General features: G+C 49.2%; 1 protein-coding gene across 1 annotated transcript; it reads left to right on the top strand.

The window, feature by feature from the left end:
* Positions 1-7,344: 7,344 nt before the first annotated feature.
* Positions 7,345-18,104, top strand: AP2S1 (adaptor related protein complex 2 subunit sigma 1). The gene is made up of 5 exons (XM_082606905.1): positions 7,345-7,455; positions 9,848-9,997; positions 17,072-17,185; positions 17,461-17,520; positions 17,724-18,104. The coding sequence occupies exons 1-5, from the start codon at positions 7,453-7,455 to the stop codon at positions 17,823-17,825; spliced, it is 429 nt and encodes a 142-aa protein (XP_082463031.1). The 5' UTR covers positions 7,345-7,452; the 3' UTR covers positions 17,826-18,104.
* The last annotated feature ends 4,454 nt before the right edge of the window (positions 18,105-22,558 follow it).

The raw sequence follows: 22,558 nt of genomic DNA, 5'->3' as shown, positions 1-22,558 counted from the left end.
TCCTGGAAGATCCCACATGCCGCGGGGTAACTAAGCCCGTGCGCCACAAGTGCTGAGCCTGTGTGCCACAACTACTGAAGCCTGCACACCTAGAGCCTGTGCTCCGTAACAAGAGAAGCCACCGCAGTGAGAAGCCCTTGCACTGCAACAAAGAGTAGCCCCCCCGCTCTCAGCACCTAGAGAAAGCCCGCGCACAGCAATGAAGACTCAATGCAGCCAAAAAATACGTAAATAAATAAATTAAATTAATCTATAAAAAAGTAAAATAAAATAAAATTGAAGTGTGCTCAAGTTTTAAAGCATCCTATCAAATAAAGGTTTTCTGATTACTGATGATGGTCGTTTCCATTGACTCCCTTTTTTTTTTAATTTAACACTTTTAATGCATGAAATTTGATTTTTAGATGCTTATGACTTGTTTTTTGGGGGGCGCCCCACGTGGCATGCGGGATCCTAGTTCCCCCAGCAGGGATCCAACCCGTGCCCCCTGCAGTGGAAGCGGGAGTCTTAACCACTGGACCGCCAGAGAAGTCCCCGTTCATGACTCTTTTAAAGTTTGTTTTTAGCGCTGTGGGCTAAACAATTCCAATGCGTGGGCCAGATTTTCTTTAGGCGCCACTGCAAGCCATGGTTTGTAACTGATTTTGAGATCTATCACTTGAGAACACCAGAAAAACTGGGGAGAAGGGACATCGGATTCCCCTACTTCAAATTAATATGTGTTTATAACTCCAGTGCCGTATTCTAGGTCCTTCCAATCTTGGGAAATTTTCTCCCCAGAAAAACTGGGGAGAAGGGACATCGGATTCCCCTACTTCAAATTAATATGTGTTTATAACTCCAGTGCCGTATTCTAGGTCCTTCCAATCTTTGGGAAAATTTTGAGCACCTAGAGAAGAGAGAAGCCTGGGCTCACTCTGCATCCAGATGCCCCTCTCCCCTTCTTTTGGAGCCCATCGACCCTGTCCTATCATTCAAGTCTCACTCGAAGTCACATCTTCAGGGTGGCCTCGCAGATTTGGCCTAACCCTCATATTTTTATTAAAATGGGTACTTTATGCTAGGCAACATTCTAAAGCACTTTAAACATATTAACTCACTTAACCCTCAGAACACCTTACAAGTAGGTTAGAGTTGTTATTCTGCTAAACTAAGGCACAGAGAGGTTACACAGCTAGTTAGTGGCAGATGTGAGATTCAAACCCAGACAACTGGGGTCAGATAGCCGCATACCTAGTACTTCTTCACAGCTCTCCATCAGCGGTTGAAGTTCTGTATTGGTATCACCATTTTTTTTCTTTTTTTTTTTTTTTTGGCTGTGTTGGGTCTTTGTTGCTGCACGCGGGCTTTCCCTAGTTGCGGAGAGCCGGGGCTACTCTTCATTGCAGCGCGCAGGCTTCTCATTGCAGTGGCTTCTCTTGTTGTGGAGCACGGGCTCTAGGCGCACAGGCTTCACTAGTTGTGGCACGCGAGCTCAGTAGTTGTGGCACATGGGCTTAGTTGCTCCGTGGCACATGGGATCTTCCCGGACCAGGGCTCAAACCCGTGTCCCTTGCATTGACAGGCAGATTTTTAACCACTGCGCCACCAGGGAAGTCCCTGGTATCACCATTTTATGTGTGAGCCCTTTGAAGGCAGGAATTCTGGCTAGTTCCTCAGTCTGGAAAATGGCCCACAATAAATAATTGCTAATGAATAAATGAATGAATCTAATTCTAAACAAAGGGGATGATGGCTGGCACTGCAGGCATGGTAGCCAAGACACAGTCCCTGTTTAATGACTAACTCGTTTCCTTCTTTCAGATACGAGCTCAGATGTCCCCTCTTCCGGGAGGTCCTCCCTGAGGCCCTGCCAGTCGCCCTCTAGGCTTCCACATCACCTTCGGGTCCTCCAGCAAAGCCCTGACCACCCCTGGGTGGTTCCCCTATACTGATAGGTCTTTCTATCCCACTGGACTGTGAGCCCCATGAGGACAGGGTGGGGATGTCCCAATCAACGTTGATGTTCCTAGCACAGGTCCAGGCACAAGGCAGGGGCTCAGGCAGTGTTTCCCTGGATGAACGAAGGGAACCATCAAGGAGGGCCTTCCCAGCTCTGCATTTCTTTCCAGTGCACAAGAGGGCGGGTGTTAGTTGAGCAAGCCAACCACAGGAAGCAGGCTTCCCTGGGGGCAGCCGCCTCCGCGCACCCGGCTAACCTCCACTCCAGGATAAATAGACAAGCGAGTAAACAATTAGCTGACAGAGAGAGGTACCGACTGCCGGCCTAGGCCACTGTCAAGATTTCCCAAGCATGGACCTAGAGGCCCGAATATCTGGGACTGGAGGTCACACCAACCGTGGAGCTGGAGTAGGTGTGAGGCGGGACCTGGGGATCTGGATCCGCATCAGGGAGATGCACAGGCAGAAAAATCCACAAAAGGGTTCTGCAAAGAGGGTGGAGGTGCTGGAGCATATTCTCTCTCCATTCCTCAGAGTCAGAAAGAATCAGAGGGTGAGGACCAGGTCTCAGCTTGACCAAGGAGTCGGTGAGCTCACAGCGCCGCCTACAAACCGAACTGAGGAAGCTGCAGCTAGCTGATGCTGTGGCTGTTATGTCAAAGAGAGGTGAACTCTTCCGCCATTGGCCGGAAGAGAAGCCAATCACGAGGAAGGAACGGGAGGCGGGGATGTCTAGGCTCAGTGCAAAATCCCAGCGCCTGGCCAGTGTTTGACACGTAGTGGGCACACGCTAAATGTCTGATGGAAGGATGGATGATGAACCTCCCAATTTTTATAAACTTTAAAAATGGAGGGAATTCCCTGGTGGTCCAGGGGTTCGGACTCCGCGCTTCCACTGCAGGGGGCACGGGTTTGATCCCTGACGGGGGAACTAAGTTCCCTCATGCTGCGTGGCACGGCCAAAAGAGAGAGAGAGAGAGAGAGAGAGATCCTATTTTAAAAAATAATTTAAAAAATAAAATAAAACATGCACACTGAGAAGTGCACAAATCACATGTGTACAGCTCGATGAATATTCCAAGAGAACATGCCCTTGTAACCAGCACCTAGATAAAAAAACAGAATGTGACCAATCTCTGAGAAGCCCCCCAACCCCGTCCCCTTCCAGTCACTCCTCTTCCGCCTACAAGGAGACCCCCATCCTGATTTCTATGCTTATTTTAGTTTTGCCTGTTTTAATTCTTTACATAAATGGAATTAAGTGGTCTCTTTTGATCAACATAGTTTGTTGGATTTATCCACATTACTTTGTGTAAATGGAGATAGTTCATTCTCAGTGTTGTGTAGTATTCTACTATGTGAAGAACCCACGATGTATTTATACATTCTATTGTTGGTGAGCATCTGGGTAGTTTCCACTTTTTGGTTATTATGAATAGCGCTGCTTTGAACAGTCTAGAACTTGTCTTTTGGTAAATATTTGTATTCATTCCTGCTAGGTATGTACATGAGAGTTAAATTGCTGGTCACAGGGTATGCATGTATACTTCAACCAGTTTCCCAAAGTGGATGCACCTATTTACATCCCCAGAGACATGTAGAAGAATTTCAGCTGCTCTACGTTTTCCCAAACACTTGATATTGTCCATCTCTTTAATTTTGGCCATTCTAATGGCTGTGTAGTGGTATCCAGTTGTGGTCTTAATTTGTCTTATCCCATTGATTAATGAGGTTGAGCATCGTTTCATATATACATGAGCCATTTGAATAGCATCTTTTGTGAAATGCTGTTCAAATCTTTTGCCCACTTCCAACTGTGTTATATATTCTTTTAATTATTCTTAATTACCAATAATACATGAATTTCTTGTGCTTACAAAATTTTAAAATACACCAGGTAAGATGCAGTCTCCTTGGACAACCCAACCCCATCCCCTCGCCTTTCCAGAAACGTGTTTTCTTCCAGACTTCTCTGTATATTTACCTGAATGCACATATTTTGTTATGTGACTGCATATGAACTAGCTGACTTTTCCCCTATCAATGCATATTTTGCCTCTTTCCAATTTTTCCCTATGACAAGCATGTTGAAATGACACCTCAAAGGAAAGGGTCTTTCCAGGTTCTGTAGTAAGGAGGAAGTGCCGGGACTAGTCCTTTCTGTCTATATCTATATTCCATAGATATAGACAGACTCAGACTCCAAACCACCCAGGCCATGAGATTCTTGACAGCAGAGACAAGGTCTGTTCCCTGCTTGCACACTCTGCCTAGCTCTGTCCCTAACTCCTCAGCTAGGCTAGGTGCCTCTGCTTTAAGCAATTGTGGTAGCCAGGCCTCCAAGATGGACCCCGCTGATTCTCACCTGGTATTCAGGTCCCCTCCTACCTTGGATAGGGCAGTTCCGGGTACCAATAAGATAATGTGGAAATAACAGGGTGTGACTTTGAGGCCAGGTCATAAAACATATTGCAGCTTCTGGCCTTGCCCTTTCTTGGATCATTCACTCTGGAGGAAAACAGCTCATGTGTCCTTGTGGAGAGGGCCACCTGCGAGGAACTGAGACCTCCTGCCAACAGCCAGCGTTAATCAGCCAACCCCATGAGTGAGCCCCTGGGAGGGAGATCCTTCCGGGCCAGTCGACTGAGCCTTCAAATGACTGCATTCCCGGCTGACATCTTTTTTTTTTTTTTTTTAATATTTATTTATTTGGTTGCTCAGGGTCTTAGTTGTGAGAGGTGGGCTCCTTAGTTGTGGCATGTGAACTCTTAGTTGCGGCATGCATGTGGGATCTAGTTCTCTGACCAGGGGTCGAACCCGGGCCCCCTGCATTGGGAGCGCGGCGTCTTAACCATTGAGCCACCAGGGAAGTCCCCCAGCTGACATCTTGACTGCAACCTCATGAGAGGCACCAAACCAGAATCACCCAGGTAAGCTGCTCCCAAATTCCCGACCCACAGAAGCTGTGTGAGGTAAGAAATATTTATTGTTATTTGCTCAGTAATTTGTTATTTATTTGCATATGTCATTTAAGTCTATTTCCCCTGCTAGACCATGAATGACGTCGGGGTGGGGACAGTGTCTGTTTTCTTTTCTTTTTTTCTTTCTTTTATTATGGCAATTTCCAAACATAAAGTTTGAAAGTTTTACACAGTGAATGCCCATATACTCAGCATTTAGATTCTATCATTTTGTTTCTTTTCTTTTCACCTCTCTACCCTTTAATCAATCCACTAATCTAACTTACTTTTCTGATATATTTTAAAGTTAATTTCAGGGACTCCCCTGGTGGTCCAGTGGTTAAGAATCCGCGCTTCCACTGCAGGGAGCTCGGGTTTGATCCCTGGTTGGGGAACTAAGATCCCGCATGCTGCACGACGCGGCCAAAAACAAAAAAAAAACAAAAAAGACAAAAAAAACAAAAAACAAACCAATATGCATATCATCAAATAGAGCTCAATATTTACTGACTATTTTTGTTCAGGTAAATTTTATGTAAGGTGAAATGCACAAATCTTGTGTACCATTTGTTGATTTTTGATGTATATCTACATCCATGTACTAAAACCTCTTTCAAAGTATAGAATATTACTATGCCAAGTCCAACATAATCCTCACCTTCTAGCCCCCTGCCCACAGAGACAATCACTGTTCCTGTTTTTACATCATAGATTAGTTTTACCAATTTTAGTCTTCATAGTCATTCAAACAAATCACATAGTAACTACTCATTCGTGTAAGACTTCTTTTACTTAGCATTACACATGTCTGTTTTCTTGAAACCTATTAATTAATTCATTCAGCAGATGTTTATCAAACAAACACCAGACTTGTGCCAGGCACTGAGCTGGGCACTGGAGATCAAGGCTGGGAGCAAGGGGAGGCAAACCAGGTGCTCACTTTCAGGCTCCTGCAAGGGCTGGGTCACCACCTAAGAGTGAGTGCCTTTTTAACTTTTTTTTTTTTTTTGGCTGCGTCCCGCAGCATATGGGATCTTAGTTCCCTGACCAGGGATCGAACCCACACCCCCTGCATCGGAAGCATGGAGTCTTAACCACTGGACCACCAGGGAAGTCCCGAGTGAGTGCCTTTTAAAATTTTTCACCCTGGGCACATTGCTTACCTTATCCTGGTCCCAACCCTGTTGGAGATAAAGCAGTGCAAGAGATGGAAATGATCTCTGACCTCTTTTTGCCCTTGCAATTATTCAATAGCTATGTGTTGGTTCTTCTGCCAATACTACACTTTTAATTTACATTGTTCTAGGATATGGTTTGTTTTTATTAGGGCAAGTGTCCCCTCAGTATCAATACCTTTACTGAGTGCTTACTATGTGCCACCGTGTTCTAGGTGATGTAGATACAGTTAATAGACAGAGTCCCTGCTCTCAACAGGGACTTAAGGGGAGACCCAGACAACAGACCCACACACCCCAAATAAATCATTAACAGTCGTAAAAAGGCTTCAAAAAATCAAACTAACTGCTGACCTAGAGAATTTGAGGGGTCGAAGAGGGGGACTTTTGTATGTTGGGTCCTCTATATAGTACTGTGGAGGTGCTGTTTAAGCTAGAGGAAGAAAAGAGGTCAGCCAGCAAATAAATGGGGGAAGGATCTCCAGGGAACAGCGCAAAGGAAAGGCACTGAGGTGGGAAAGCACTTGGCCTGTTTGGGTAACTGAAACAAGGCAGGTGTACCTCTGGATAGGAAGTAAGAAGACGCCTATTACCTGATGTATGTTAACAGTGAACATTCATGACTTTAATATTTATTGAGCACTTACCATGTGTTGAGCACTGTGCTAAGTACTTTGGAAACTTACCGAAGCTTTACAACAACCCTACTGAGGTTACCCCTTGATCACCCCTCTTTTACAGATGAAGAAATTGAGATAAGAGGTGAAATTGCTGACCCAAAGTGCTAGGAAATGCGATGGCAGGATTTGCACACAGTTCTGACTTCCAAATTCATGCTCTTAAACCACTGTCTCCCACAGAAAACACTCAACACATTTTAAACAAAGTACTGGGTGAACACGGAAAGACAGTTACATTTCTAGCTCCCCCAACGCAGTTTCTTATTTAAAACAACTATTCCCAGCTTGTCCTTTTCGCCTTCGCGGGGAGGTGGAGGGAGGCTGGAGGAACTACATTTCCCAGGATGCAGCGCTCGCCTCGCTGGCCGTCAAGCATGTCGGAAATTGTAGTCCTCCGAGGACTACAATTCGCCCACGGCTCCCAGCATGCATTTGGAGTCCGAACCGTGCGGTAGGAAAAGGACAGTCGCGCAGCATGCTGGGAAGCGAGACCGGCTCTTTTCCCAGGCTTGCCTCCCAGACAAGCGAACCCATTTTTTTTTTCGGACTACAATTCCCAGCGGGCTGTGCGCGAGAGGGCGGGCGAGTTCGTCTCCCGGAAGTCCGCTCTAGCCTTCGGTCCCCCAACAGCTGCCAGAGCCGGAGCCGCCCAGAAGCCGCGGGACCGGGGCCGCTGGGGTCCGGACGGGGGTCGCCATGGTAACGGGGGCGCGCCCACGCTGGGGACGGGGGAAGGGTGGGTCCACGTGCAGGTACTGGAGACTCGGTGGGATACTGACAAGCCGCCCCTGCTGCGGTGCGATGGTCTGGTCTGGGCCGGGCGCGGGCTCTCGGGATTGGGGCCGATCGAAGGCCGGGGAAGGGGGAAACCGGGAGGTGGTTCTGGGCGCTGGAGTGTACCGGGGCTCTCGAGGCCAGGGAGCTTTGGAGACCAGGTGGCAAGGGGAGAGGGCTGTGCGGGAGGGAGACACTGGAGGTGGCTGGAGGGTTTTGAAACAGGGAGGCAAGAGATCAGGGAGGATCTCAGAGATGGGCAGAAGGAATTGGAGGTGGGGAGGGGACATCCTAAGAGGAGGACTCTGGGAGCGTGGCAGGAGAGTTGAAGAATGGGAGACATTCTGATAGGAGAGAGGGGGTCTCTAGAGGCAGGAAGCTGACATTGCAGGCGGAGGGGGTGCTGGAACTGGGCCGGATACTGCTGATGAGAGAGGTGTCTCAAGGGGAAGAGACTGGACCCTGGAGACGGGAAGTAGACAACTGTCGGGAATGGGGCTTCAATGTCAGGGAAAGTGTGCAGTAAAAGGGAGAAGCCTTGGCGTAGGGGATGAATGCTAGAAATGAGTGGGGAGCAATGGAGTAGGTCTTTGCAAGAGGAGGGGTCTTGGAGAATAGGGAGTAGGCATGGAAGTGGGAGAGGTGGGGATGGGGCTTTGGGAACAAGGACTGGGCATTGGATTTGTCACCCCTCCCCGGGGATCGGGATGGGGCGACCTGACAGAGGGCACTGAAACGGAGAAAGCGGGAGTCAAAAGGGAACAACTCCAGGGTAGGGGGCTTGGAGACAGAGAAGGTTGGGGAGCATCAAGAGGGGACATCAGAGGGGCGCGGATACAGGAGGGAAGGGACTTCTCATTGTGGATTCCCTGAGGTGGAGAGATTCTAATTGGGGGGAGAAACAGGAAGAGGTGTGTGAGGGAATTTAGGAGTAAGGGGCAGAGCTCTCCCTCAGCTGTGTAGACTGGCTTCTATGTCTCTCCTCCCTAGATACCCCATCTATCTCTGGCTCTGCCCCCAGGCTGTGGCTGTGTGGCGTGGGTCCCCCCAACTCCCACCCCACGCCCTTTCCCTGCCTGCCAGGACCCCTGCCCGAGGAAGTGGTTTTCCCTGGCTCAGCAGAAGGGGTTCTTGGAAGGAGAGTGTAATATCCTGTTTCTGTGCAGCCTGATTGGTTGGGGGAGGAGGGATGGAGTGTGTGGAGAGTGAGGCTTAGGAAAGAGAGCGGACTCTCGCCAGTGGGTGGAGGCTCCCACAAGTGAGGGTAAGGGGGTTCAGAGGAAAGCCTTTGGACTCCCAGCTCTGCTTTCTGGCTGTGAGACTTCCTTTCTCTGAGCCTCAGTTTCTTCATCTATAAAACGGGCATAAGCATGCCCATCTCAAACAGAACTGAGCCCAAAGGCAGGCTTCCTAGCTACGTGAACTTGGGCCATGGTTTTCTCAAAGGCAAATGCCGATGAATTATAATATTACTAAGAACTAATATTGGTATAACACTTAGTATGTACTAGTCATTGTATTATACCTCTTGTATTTAATAACTCACGCAACAGTCTCCTGAGGGAGGTACTCTCGTTATAGCCATTATACAGACGGAGAAACTGAGGTCCGGAGAGGTTAAGTAACTTGCCTGCAGACACACAGCCAGCAGTGCCAGGATTCATTCGGGCTCTGGAGTCTGTGTTCTTAGCCACTTGGTCAAATGCCTCAGTCATAATAGCTAATTTTATTGAGCACTCAGTATGTAATAGGCGCTATACAAAGCACTTCCGAGATCAACTTGTTCAGTGTTCATAGTAGCCCTATGAGAGTTGAGCTGGCTTTTCAGAATCATAAAAACACATTTCCTAGCCATCACTGATGATGATCGTAGCCGACACCGAACGAACCTGCTAGTGCCAGCTACTAGACTAAATTTATAAACTTATTTAACCTTCAGAACACCCTGACAAAGTGGGTCTTCTATGGAAACTTGTTTTGCCGGGGTGGGGGATGGGGAACTGAGGCTTAGAGGGGCGGATCTTTTGTCCAAGGTCAGGGAGAGGAGAGTTGGTGGAGCCTGGGACTTAGTGCCCTAGAAATGACTGCAGAGTTGGCCAGAGAAATCACAGGGGTGTTGGAAGGACCTGGGACAGGAGCGTGTGGCCAGGCCAACCTGGCTGGGCTCTAGGGCGTGGCTGAGACCCTTGGAAGACAGGCTGCAGGGACGTGGGCCCTGTCTCCCCTGTGGGGATGGGTGGGGCTGTTGGGCAGGGCGGCCCAACACTGACCCGCCCTCCCCACCCCTCTCCTTCCCTCCTCCTCCTGCTGCCCCCAGATCCGCTTCATCCTCATCCAGAACCGGGCAGGCAAGACGCGCCTGGCCAAATGGTACATGCAGTTTGATGACGATGAGAAGCAGAAGCTGATCGAGGAGGTGCACGCTGTGGTCACTGTCCGAGATGCCAAACACACCAACTTTGTGGAGGTGACGGGAAACTACCCCCCACCCAACCCCCGACCCAAATGCCCCCCCCCACTCCCTTGCTTCCTTTTTTTTTTTTTTTTTTTTTTTTTTTTGCGGTACGCCGGCCTCCCACTGTTGTGGCCTCTCCCGTTGCGGAGCACAGGCTCCGGACGCGCAGGCTCAGCGACCATGGCTCACGGGCCCAGCTGCTCCGCGGCACGTGGGATCTTCCCAGACCGGGGCACGAACCCACGTCCCCTGCATCGGCAGGCGGACTCTCAACCACTGCGCCACCAGGGAAGCCCCCTTGCTTCCTTTTGACCCCTCCTTCCTAGCCTCCTGCCCATCCTCTAATGGCAATAACCCCTCACGCCCTCCTTCCTTCCCACATTCATTTACTCAACATGCTTGCCGTCTTCCTTCCTTTTGGGGTAATTTTTAGTGTGAAAATTTTCTGGCCTACAGGTTAGTACAACAAGAGAGAAGTCGATTGCAAACTACCCAGATTTCATAGTATTAAGAGTTTGCTTTTGTTTTTATTTTTATAAATTTATTTATTTATTTATCTAATTTTGGTTGCGTTGGGTCTTCGTTGCTGCGCGGGCTTTCTCTAGTTGCGGCGAGCGGGGGTTACTCTTCGTTGTGGTGAGCAGGCTTCTCATTGCAGTGGCTTCTCTTGTTGCAGAGCACGGGCTCTAGGCATATGGGCTTCAGTAGCTGTGGCTCGCGGGCCCTAGAGCGCAGGCTCAGTAGCTGTGGTGCATGGGCTTAGTTGTTCCACAGCATGTGGGGTCTTCCTGGACCAGGGCTCAAACCTGTGTCCCCTGCATTGGCAGGCGGGTTCTTAACCACTGCGCCACCAGGGAAGTCCTGCATTTTTGTTTTACCTTCTTCTCTTTTTTTCGGCCGAACAACTTTTTTTTTCTGGTGCCTTTTAAAAACTTAAAATGCTCAAACACACAAGAGTAGGGAATGGTATAATGAACCATCCCTTGCTGTAGTGTTTTCCATTAAGTTACAGAGATCACGGGGGAATTCCCTGGCGATCCAGTGGTTAAGATTTCTCACTCTCACTGCCAAGGGCCTGGGTTCAATCCCTGGTTGGGGAACTAAGACCCCATAAACCGTGCAGTGCAGCCAAAAAAAAATATGTTACAGAGACCATGACGTTTCATCCCTAAATATTTCAGGATACATCTCAGAAAATAAAGACACTTCCTTCCATGACCAAAGTATCATCAGGCCTGATAAAATGAGTCATACTTCCTTACTACTATTACTCTAATGCCCAATCAATACTTAAATTTCCCCCAAATCATCAAAACTGATTGTCCAAAGCCAGTCAAGGATCTTGGCATTGCTTTTGGTTTCCATGTCTCTTTGGTCTGTTTATTGAGATGCCTCCACCTTTAATTCCCACGGGATTAGCCTGTTCAAGAGACCAGGCTGATTGTCCTGTAGAATTCAACAAATATTAATCAGGGGACTGCTGTGTGCCGGGCACTGTTCTAGGCACTGGTGATACGGCAGGGGACGAAACAGACCCAGTACCTGCCCTTGGAGAGCTGACAGCTGACATTCTAGTGGGTGGGAGACTGTTAGTAAAGATACAGTGTATCAGGTGGTGATAGGTGTCAGGGAGAAAAAAGAAGCAGCTGTGGGGGGTGGAATTGCTGGGGTTTGTACAGCAGGGGTTGGAACGCAGGTTTAAATGGTTTGGTTAGGAGGTCTTCATTGAAGAGGGGCCATTTGAGCCCAGACCTGAAGGAATTGAGGAGTGGAAGGAAATGATACCTGAAACAGGAACATTCCAAGCCCAGGGAACAGCAAGTGCAAAGGCCCTGAGGCAGCAGGAATGTACGGGGTGGGGGGGGGGGCATTCCTAGAATAGCAAGAAGGCCAGTGTATCTGAGGTGGAGTAAGCCAGGGAGGATGGTGGGAGCAGATGAGATCACTGCAGAGGGCACAGGGCGTTGTGGGCCATGGTGAGGACTTGGGCTCCTGCTCTGAGTGAGACGGGAGCCATGGAAGGGTTTGTTTTTTGGGGTTTTTTTTGGTGTTTTTTTTTTGTGGTACGCGGGCCTGTCACTGCTGTGGCCTCTCCCGTTGCGGAGCACAGGCTCCGGACGCGCAGGCTCGGTGGCCATGGCTCACGGGCCCAGCCGCTCTGCGGCACGTGGGATCCTCCCGGACCGGGGCACAAACCCCCACCCCCCGCATCGGCAGGCGGACTCCCAACCACTGCGCCACCAGGGAAGCCCACGGAAGGGTTTTGAGCTGAGGAGGGACATGGGTTGACTTAGGCTTTAGGGATCCCTCTCTAGGGGGCAAGAGAAGAAGCAGGGGGACCGCTCAGGAGGTGACCTCTGAGGTCCAGGTGAGAGATGCTCGTGACTGGCACTGGCATGGAAGCAGTAGGGGTGCAGAGAAGCGTTTTGAAGGTAGAGCCAACTGAAGGGCCAAAGATTGGATGAGGTGTGTGAAAGAAAATGGATCCACCAGTAGGGGGCGCTGTCACTTTCTCGGATGGGGCCGACTCAGGAAGAAGGTTGTGGTGAATATCAGCACTGAGGTGTCTGTTCTCATCCCAGCCGAGATGTCCAGGAGGGGATGAGGGGAGAGGAGTGGGGAGGTCAAGGGATGCCCGCTCTCCTGGGGCATCCTGCTGCCGGCGCAGGGTGGGTCCCACACTGAGGGCTAGAAACGGCAGCAACTGAGGGACCCAGAGAGGGGCAGGGAGGCCCGAATAGACAGAAGTAGCCAGAAAGGCTGGCTGGTCAGGTGCAGCTGTCACAGGGGGCCTGACCATCTGAGGTTCCTCCCAATCCAGGCCCACTCCAGCATGTAGCCCTGTGCAGGGCAGTGCTGGTGACACAGTGGTGACAGGAAAGAGCCGGGAGGGTGACAGCAAGAAAGGGCGAATTTCAAGAAAAGAAGAGCGATGCTCAGGGTCAGATCCTGCCAAGGCCACGCCAGCTATGACAGTCAGTTGGTAACTTCTCCAGATCAAGTTTTCCTGCCCTCTTGGCTTCCTGTCTTGAACCCTCAACTCCAGAGCAGGGGCCTTCAAACATTGGATCATGTGTCTGTATCAGTTTTTAAAAAAAGTAGAGTTAGCACCCTGATATATTCTTTTTTCTTTAATTTTTTTATTACTATTTTTTAAATTGGGGTATAGTTGTTTTAGTTTCTACTGTTCAGCGAAGTGGAGTTCCCTGTGCTATACAGCAGGTACAGTTATCTATTTTATACCTATTAGTATATATGTTAGTGTATATTAGTGTATATATGTCAATCCCAATCTCCCAATTCATCCCACCCCCACCCCCTTTCCCCCCTTGGTGTCCATATGTTTGTTCTCTACATCTCTGTCTCTATTTCTGCCTTGCAAACCGGTTCCTCTGTACCATTTTTCTAGATTCCACATATATGCGTTAATATACAATATTTGTTTTTCTCTGACTTACTTCACTCTGTACAACAGTCTCTAGGTCCATCCACATCTCTACCAATGACTTAATATCGTTCCTTTTTATGGCTGAGTAATATTCCTTTGTATATGTGTACCACATCTTTATCCATTCGTCTGTCGTCAATGGGAATTTAGGTTTCTTCCATGACCTGGCTATTGTAAATATTGCTGCACTGAACATTGAGGTGCACGTGTCTTTTTTTTTTTTTTTTGGCTGCATTGGGTCTTCGTTGCTGCACGTGGGCTTTCTCTAGTTGTGGCGAGCGGGGGCTACTCTTCATTGCGGTGCACAGGCTTCTCATTGCGTTGGCTTCTCTTGTTGCAGAGCACAGGCTCTAGGTGCGTGGGCTTTAGTAGTTGAGGCATGTGGGCTCAGTAGTTGTGGCTTACGGGCTCTAGAGTGCAGGCTCAGTAGTTGTGGTGCACGGGCTTAGTTGCTCCACAGCACGTGGGATCTTCCCAGACCAAGGATGAACCTGTGTCCCCTGCACTGACAGGCGGATTCTCAACCACTGCACCACCAGGGAAGTCCCGGATGTGTCTCTTTTTTAAAAAAATTAATTAATTAATTAATTAATTTTTGGCTGCATTGGGTCTTCGTTGCTGCACGTGGGCTTTCTCTAGTTGTGGCGAGCGGGGGCTACTCTTCATTGCGGTGCACAGGCTTCTCATTGAGGTGGCTTCTCTTGTTGCGGAGCACGGGCCCTAGGCACGTGGGCTTTAGTAGTTGTGGCACTCAGGCTCAGTAGTTATGGCGCACGGGCTTAGTTGCTCCGCAGCATGTGGGATCTTCCTGGACGAGGGCTCGAACCCATGTCCCCTGCATTGGCAGGCAGATTCTTAACCCCTGCACCACCAGGGAAGTCCCCCGCATGTGTCTTTATGAATTATGGTTTTCTCTGCGTATATGCCCAGTAGTGGGACTGCTGGGTCATATGGTAATTCTATTTTTAGTTTTTTAGGGAACATCCATACTGTTCTCCATAGTGGCTGTATCAATTTACATTCCCACGAACAGTGCAAGAGGGTTCCCTTTTCTTCACACCCTCTCCAGCATTTATTGTTTGTAGATTTTTTGATGATGGCATTCTGACTGGTGTGGGGTGATACATCATTGTAGTTTTGATTTGCATTTCTGTGATAATTAGTGATGTTGAGCATCTTTTCATGTGCCTCTTGGCCATCTGTATGTCTTCTTTGGAGAAATGTCTGCTTAGGTCTTCTGCCCATTTTTTTGTTTGGGTTGTTTTTTTTGATATTGAGCTGCATGAGCTGTTTCTATATTTTGGAGATTAATCCTTTGTCCACTGATTCATTTGCAAATATTTTCTCCCATTCTGAGAGTTGTCTTTTCATCTTGTTTATGGTTTCCTTTGCTATGCAAAAGCTTTTAAGTTTTATTAGGTCCATTTGTTTATTTTTGTTTTTATTTCCATTACTCTAGGAGGTGGGTCAAAAAAGATCTTGCTGTGATTTATGTCAAAGAGTGTTCTTCCTATGATTTCCTCTAAGAGTTTTGTAGTGTCTGGTCTTACATTTAGGTCTTTAATCCAATTTGAGTTTATTTTTGTGTATGGTGTTAGGGAGTGTTCTAATTTCATTCTTTTACATGTAACTGTCCAGTTTTCCCAGCACCACTTATTGAAGAGACTGCCTTTTCTCCACTGTATATCCTTGCCTCCTTTGTCATAGATTACTTGACCATAGATGCATGGGTTTATCTCTGGGCTTTCTACACTGTTCCATTGATCTATATTTTTGTTTTAGTGCCAGTACCATACTGTCTTTATTATTGTAGCTTTGTAGTATAATCTGAAGTCAGGGAGTCTGATTCCTCCAGCTCTTTTTTTTCTTAAGATTGCTTTGGCTATTCAGTGTCTTTTGTGTCTCCATACAAATGTTAAGATTTTTTTGTTCTAGTTCTGTGAAAAATGCCATTGGTAATTTGATAGGGATTGCATTGAATCTGTAGATTGCTTTGGGTGGTACAGTCATTTTCACAGTATTGATTCTTCTAATCCAAGAACATGGTATATCTCTCCATCTGTTTGTGTCATCTTTGATTTCTTTCATCAATGTCTTATAGTTTTCTGACTACAGGTCTTTTACCTCCTTAGGTAGGTTTATTCTTGATATATTCTTACTAATCCATGGATTATGTGCAGGAACTACTGTAATAATATTAGAAAACATACTGGGAATTCCCTGGCGGTCCAGTGGTTAGGACTCTGTGCTTTCACTGCCAAGGGTGCAGGTTCAATCCCTGGTCAGGGAACTAAGATCCCACAAGCTGAGCAGCGTGGCCAAAAAAAAAAAAAAAGAAAAAAGTTAGAAAACATACTCAAAGTATAGGAATTAACAAAAGGATACAGTAGGAAAAAAATAAATAAAAATCAGGGACTTGAGGACTTCCCTGGTGGTGCAGTGGTTAGGAATCTGCCTGCCAATGCAGGGGACACGGGTTTGAGCCCTCATCCAGGAAGATCCCACATGCCATGGAGCAACTAAGCCTGTGTGCCACAACTACTGAGCCTGCGCTCTAGAGCCTGTGAGCTGCAACTACTGAGCCCATTTGCTGCAACTACTGAAGCCCACGCACCTAGAGCCCATGCTCTGCGACAAGAGAAGCCAAGCGTAATGAGAAGCCCGCACACTGCAACAAAGAGCAGCCCCCACTCGCCGCAACTAGAGAAAGCCTGCGCGCAGCAACGAAGACCCAACGCAGTGAAAAATATATATATAAATAAAAATAAATTTATAAAAAAAAGAAAAAAATCAGGGACTTGTGTTGGCTTTTGCAGTCGCCACCAGGTGGCGACACACGCACACACGCCAGGCTGGATTTTTCAGATTTTGGCCAAAGACATGGAGCTTTGCAAGCCAGTTTGCATATCTCTATGTGTCTATCGCTTTATCTACTTACACATGCGTATAAAATTAGAGTCTGCGTCCCTGGTTCATGCATATTTATTCGTGGATTGTGTGTATGTGATAAGGTAGTAATATTTGTATTACGGTTCAGTTAAGGGCAAGGCTGAGATTGTCTTGGTTACAGGTGGTGAGTGTGCACTGCCCAGCACAAAGCCTGCCACACAATAAGTACTCAGGCAGTGTTTGTGGAATGATTGAGTAGATTAGTTCCAGGCTGAGGAGTTTGACTCTCTCCAGAGGTAACAGGGAGCCACAGAAAGGGGAGAATGGACACCGTGGAACACCCCTGCCTCTCTCTCTGGGCTCTGGGCTTTTGCATAGCCTGTTCCCTCTGCCTAAAGCACTCCTGCCTGTTCACTCCTACTCATCCTCCAGATCTCAGTCCAGATGCCCCCTCCTCCTGGAAGCCCTCCCAGCCCCCCATCCTGGGTCAGCTGCCTGCCCCCTTGGGACTCCCACAGTCTAGCCCTGCCCACTCAGGGGATGACTGAGGATGAATCTGTCTCTACTGGACAGTGAGCCCTAGGCAGGGAGGGCCAGGACCACTGTGTCCCCAGCACAAGGCCAGACACAGAGCAGGGCCTCAGGGACCACATGTGGAACGCAGGACTGAATATGTTGGCTCCACCCTGCCCAGCACATTGGGTCCTGGGCACGCCCTGTCACTGACTACCTGCCTCTCTGCCCCGCAGTTCCGGAACTTCAAGATCATTTACCGACGCTACGCCGGCCTCTACTTCTGCATCTGTGTGGATGTCAACGACAACAACCTGGCCTACCTGGAGGCCATCCACAACTTTGTGGAGGTGCGCAGGCGGGCGGGCGCTGTCCCTCATCCCCTCTGTTGGGCTGCATGGGCCCTCCTTGCCCTCCCCTCAAAGGCGGGGTGCGGAGGGCCACTGTCTTCCTCTGCCCCCCTCGATATTTCCTCTGGTCTCTGTCTCTCCCCTTTCCTCAGCTTCTCTCTGCTTTTTTTTTTTTTTTTTTGCCGTCTCATTCTGATGCCTTCTGTTCCTGTCTGTGTGTGTGTGTGTCTCTCTCTCCCTGCCCATCTCTCACCACCTCTGTCTTCCTCTCCCAGGTCTTAAACGAATATTTCCACAACGTCTGTGAACTGGACCTGGTGTTCAACTTCTACAAGGTGGGCCTCCTGGTGAAGACGAGGAGAAGGGGGAGGGGCAAGGGGGGGTGGGCCGGACCCCCGCAGCTGCCCCGGTGCCTCTGCGGGGGTCTGTTTCCTGGCCGTCGGGCATCAGAGCTCCCAGCTCCCAAGGTTTAGACCAGCATCCTGGGGGTCTCCCCACCTTTCACACCAGGGTCTCCCCTCACCCTCCCTTCACTCAGGTTTACACGGTCGTGGACGAGATGTTCCTGGCCGGCGAAATCCGAGAGACCAGCCAGACGAAGGTGCTCAAACAGCTACTGATGCTGCAGTCCCTGGAGTGACGGCGGGCCGGCCCCTCCCGCCCCCCGTCCTGCCCCGGGTCGAGCCTGCTCCCTTCCCCTTTCCAGGCCCGGGGTCCACCCCAGCGGCCCCATCCCTCAGCTACCCCGGAGGAAGGCACCCAGCCGTGTCTGGGCCACAAGGGAGGGGGCCGCCCCCCACGGCCTCTGGGCCCCAGCTGTGGGCGGAGGCCACTTGCGTGTACCAAGTAACCATGCCATTGTCATGTGATGCCGTGAGTGCGTGCGTGGAGCCCCCAGTAAACCTGTGGTCCCCGCCTGGCCTCGTGTCTTTTGAGACCTTGCCTATCTTCCCTGGGAACCAGGGGCAACTCCGGACGCCCTGCCGTCAGTGCATCAGGCAGTCAGTCAACAAACACTCCTTGTGAGAATTCCCTGGTGGTCCAGTGGTTAGGGCTCTGAGCTTTCACGGCAGGGGGCCTGGCTTCAATCCCTGGTCGGGGAACTATGATCCCACAAGCTGTGCAGGGCAGTCAAAAAGAAAAACACACACACACACAAACCCCAACGAACTGCTCGTGCTGAGGGAGTGCAGATGCTTTCCCACCCGTTTCTGCCCACAGAGGGCTGCTGGGACTGGAAGCGGTGACGGATCTCGACACTGAGCACTTGCTACTAAAACAATGATGCTCAGGGCCAACACCGATGTCTCTCAGGCGCTGTTCGGGGCCTTGACATGTAGTACCTTACTTAATCCTCACAAGATGATGAGGAAGGGACTGTTAGCCCCATTTTCCAGAGGAGATCACCGAGCTCAGAGAAGGTTACAAGACTCGTTCAAGGTCACGTGGCGAGTCTGCAGATGAACCAAGTTGCTTTTGAGCCCAGGCAGGCGGCTCCAGAACCCTTGTTCTTACCCACTAGGCCGGAGGTGCAGGCGCTGGGCCCAGTGTTCAGTGGTTTTCAGCAGTGGCATCGCTGGCACTTGGGGTAGGAAGATCCTTCACTGTGTACGACTGTCCACCTCCATCTGCCAAGTGCCAGTACCGAGTGGCCCTCATCACTTGTGACAACAGAAAACACTCCTGCATATTTCTTTTTTTTCTTTTCTTTTCTTTCTGGCTGCACCGTGTGGCTTCTGGGATCTTAGTTCCCCAACCAGGAACTGAACCCAGCACCATGGCAGTGAAAGTGCCGAGGCCTAACCGCTAGACCACCAGGGAATTCCCCCCATGTGTTTCTAGTGCCCTCTGGAGGGGCTGTGCCCCCTCCCCCCATGCCCACTGAGGGCAGAGTGATGACCGCTGGCTGCAGCCATGACTGGTATCCTTGGCAGAGCTGAGAATGCTAGGCACGTCCCGTCCGCTTCCATTAATGTGACACAGCTTCGCGTCAGTCTCCCAACTGCAGGGGGTAGGTTGTGTCTCAGCTCAGCTACATACACACTATGCAACCTTGGGGTAAGTCACTTAACCTCTCTTGCCTCTGTTTCTTCATCTGGAAAGTGAGTCGACTATGGTTTTTAATCTCATGGTGTGTTCTTGAGGAGTAAATGAGTTAATCCCGGGACAGTTTAGGGTGGTACCTCCCATCAGTAAGCATGCATTCACTGCACAGACATCAAGTGCCTGCTGTGTGCAAAGCCCTGTGAGAGAAAAGATGTTTATAGATGTGAACGGTGAGCACTGACTATAATCATTGTCATTTTACATGTGGGACACTGAGGCTTGGGGAGGTGCATTCCCTTCTAGATACAGTCACTCCCAACAGTGTAGTCGTTTCTTGTTGCTGCTGTAACAAGTTATCACAAACTTGGTGGCTTAAACTAACAGGACTTTGAGACTGACCACCCTGGAGGGGTGAGGGTGTCACAGGGGCGCACCCAGGCTGAGGCCTGGATCTTCGGCTGGGTGACGGGGTGGGAGGTAAGGTCCTTCCTGAGATGGGAAAGAGCAGGTTGGAGGAATATGCCAAGGTTATTAGAACATGGAGAGTGTTTTAACTTCCTAAGGCTGCTGTAACAAATGACCACAAAGTAGGTGGCTTAGAACAAGAGGAATTGATTCCGTCTCAGTTCTAGAGGCCAGAAATTTGAAATCCAGGTGTCAACAGGGCTGTGTTCCCTCTGAAGGCTCTGGGGGAAGATGCTTCCTTATCTCTTCCAGCTTCTCATGGCCCTGACGTTCCTTGGCTTGTGGCTGCATCTCTCCAATCTCTGCCTGCACCTTCACATGGTCTTTCCTCTATGTCTGCATCTTCTACTTTTCTGTCTCCTATAGAGACACTGGTCATTGGATTTAGGGCCCACCCAGATAATTGAGGACGATCTCATCTCAAGATCTTTAACTTAATTACATCTGCAAAGATGTAATTTTTTTCCTAATTAAGTCACACTCATAGGCTCCAGGATGTGGACATGTTTTGGGGGCTACCATCAACCCACTAGAGTGAGTGTGAGCTCTTGGGGGTCACCCAGGAAAGGACCAGGAGGCCTTTGGACACACAGACCTGAGGCTCACAGAGGGAAGGATGCAGAGAGCGTTTGCTTATTTGTGCATTCAACACATGTTTCTCAGGCATCTACTATGTGCCAGTCACTGTTTTAGCACCAGGAGATACAGCAGTGAGCAGAACAAATCCCCTGCCCTCAGAGAGCTCAGTCCCCTGAGGGTGATGGGGCAATGCATAAAGAAGCAAGTCCATGTCTGGTATGTTAGAAAGTGAGGCAAATGGAGGCAAATCAAACAATGAGGAGAGGGCTTCCCTGGTGGTGCAGTGGTTGAGAGTCCGCCTGCCGATGCAGGGGACACGGGTTCGTGCCCCGGTCCGGGAAGATCCCACGTGCCGCGGAGCGGCTGGGCCCGGGAGCCAAGGCCGCTGAGCCTGCGCGTCCGGAGCCTGTGCTCCGCAACGGGAGAGGCCACAACAGTGAGAGGCCCGCGTACCGCAAAAAAAAAAAAAAAAAAAAAAAAACGAGGACAGAAGGAAGCCTGGCAGACGGCACTGCTATTCTAGATGGATGGTCAGGAGGGCCTGGCTGGAGGAGGTGACATTTGAGCTGAGACTGAAGGAGGTGAGGGAAGGAGCCATGGGAAATTTCAGGGGAAGAGTATTATAAGCAGAGGAAACAGCGAGTGCAAAGGCCCTGGGGCAGAACATGCAAGGAGGCCAGTATAACCGGAACAGAGTGAGCAAAAGGGACAGTGGAGGCGACATGTTCATAAAATAGAAGGATTAGAGGTGGAAGACAGAATACACAAGGTCAGACCTGCTGTGGTGAGGACATTGGGTTTATTCCGTGTGAGATGAGAGCCATCCGGAAGGACTTTTTTTTGGAGGGTTTGGGAGAGGGTGGTAACAACCCTATTGAGATATAACTCACATACCATACATTGTATGGTATGTAATTCGCCCATTTGAAATGTACAATTCAGTTGGTTTTTCTTTCTGTCTTTCTTTTTTTTGCCACGCAGCTTGCAGGATCTTAGTTCCCCGACCAGGGATCAAACCTGGGCCCTTGGCTGTGAAAGTGCTGAGTCCTAACCATTGGACCGCCAGGGAATTCCCCAATTCAGTAGGTTTTTTTTTTTTTAAGAATATTAAAAAAAAAAAAAGAATATTCAGAGTTGTTTTACTGTCATCACAATCCACTGCAGAACATTTCATCACCCCCCAAAAAAAACAGTACCCTTAGCTATCATCCCTCAATCCCTCCATCCCCTTTCCCCAGCCCTAGGTAATCTACTAATCCACAATCTACTCTCTGTCTGTGGACTTGCCCATTCTGGACATTTCATAGAAATGGAATCATACAATATGTGGGGCACGGGAATGTTTTGAGCCAAGGAGTGTTGACAGTCTGCCACATCTGACACAGGAAGTCAAGGGTGGGAGCCAGGAGCCAGTGAGGAGGTGATCGCAATGATCCAGGCAAGAGGTGATGCTGGCTTCAGACAAGGTGGGGGCAAGGCGATGGAAGTAGAGAGAAGTGATCGGATTCTGGACACATTTTAAAGGTGGAATCAGTAGGATTTGCTGACGGTTTGATGTAGGGTGGGAGAGAAGTCGGGATCACTCACAATTTTACAACCCGAGCATCTGGAAGACTACAATCACCTTTTCCAGAAGCAAGAAGACAGTGGGGGGAAATATGTCAAGTTTGAGCTCTTGGGCCTCCAAGGAGAGATGCTGCTGAGGCAGTGATTGTGTGGCTCTGGGGTTCGGGAGAGAGATCCAGGGTGAATATAGACATTTGAAAGCACCAGATGTTATTTACTGCCATGAGATCAGCTGAGATCACCAAGGGAACAGGTGTGAAGACAAAAGAGATCTGCAGAATGAGATCAGGGAAAAGAGAAGACATCAGAAAACGTAACAGAGAAGGAACAGCCAATGAGAAGGAAAACCATCTAGTGCAGCGTCCTGGAATCAAGAGAAAAAAGCGTGCTCAGGAGGAGAGTGTATTCATGCGTTAAATTCTGTTGAGATCATTGCAGCTCTATGAGAATGGCTCATTTAAAAATACCAAATGTGTGGGATTTCCCTGGCCGTCCAGTGTTTAAGACTCCGCGCTTCCAATGCAAGGGGCGTGGGTTCCATCCCTGGTTGGGGAACTAAGATCCCACATGCCTCCAGGTACGGCCAGGAAAAAAAAAATACCGAGTGCAGGCAAGCACCCAGGGCAACCGGAACTCTTGCACACTGCTGGTGGGAACACAAAATGGGGCAGGTTCTCTGGAATGGTCTGGCAGGTTCTTATAAAGTTAAACATTACA

The sequence above is a fragment of the Mesoplodon mirus genome (assembly GCF_964341445.2).
Source record: "Mesoplodon mirus genome assembly, chromosome: 19".
In the NCBI taxonomy this organism is placed as follows: Eukaryota; Metazoa; Chordata; class Mammalia; order Artiodactyla; family Ziphiidae; genus Mesoplodon; species Mesoplodon mirus.
This window is presented reverse-complemented; position numbering and strand designations above follow the sequence as displayed.

What these genes read in the sequence shown, in the direction of transcription:
- AP2S1 (XM_082606905.1), top strand. An exon ending in CCATCCACAACTTTGTGGAG is followed by an intron (nt 17,186 to 17,460) that starts GTGCGCAGGCGG and finishes TTCCTCTCCCAG; the next exon opens with GTCTTAAACGAATATTTCCA. An exon ending in TGGTGTTCAACTTCTACAAG is followed by an intron (nt 17,521 to 17,723) that starts GTGGGCCTCCTG and finishes CCCTTCACTCAG; the next exon opens with GTTTACACGGTCGTGGACGA.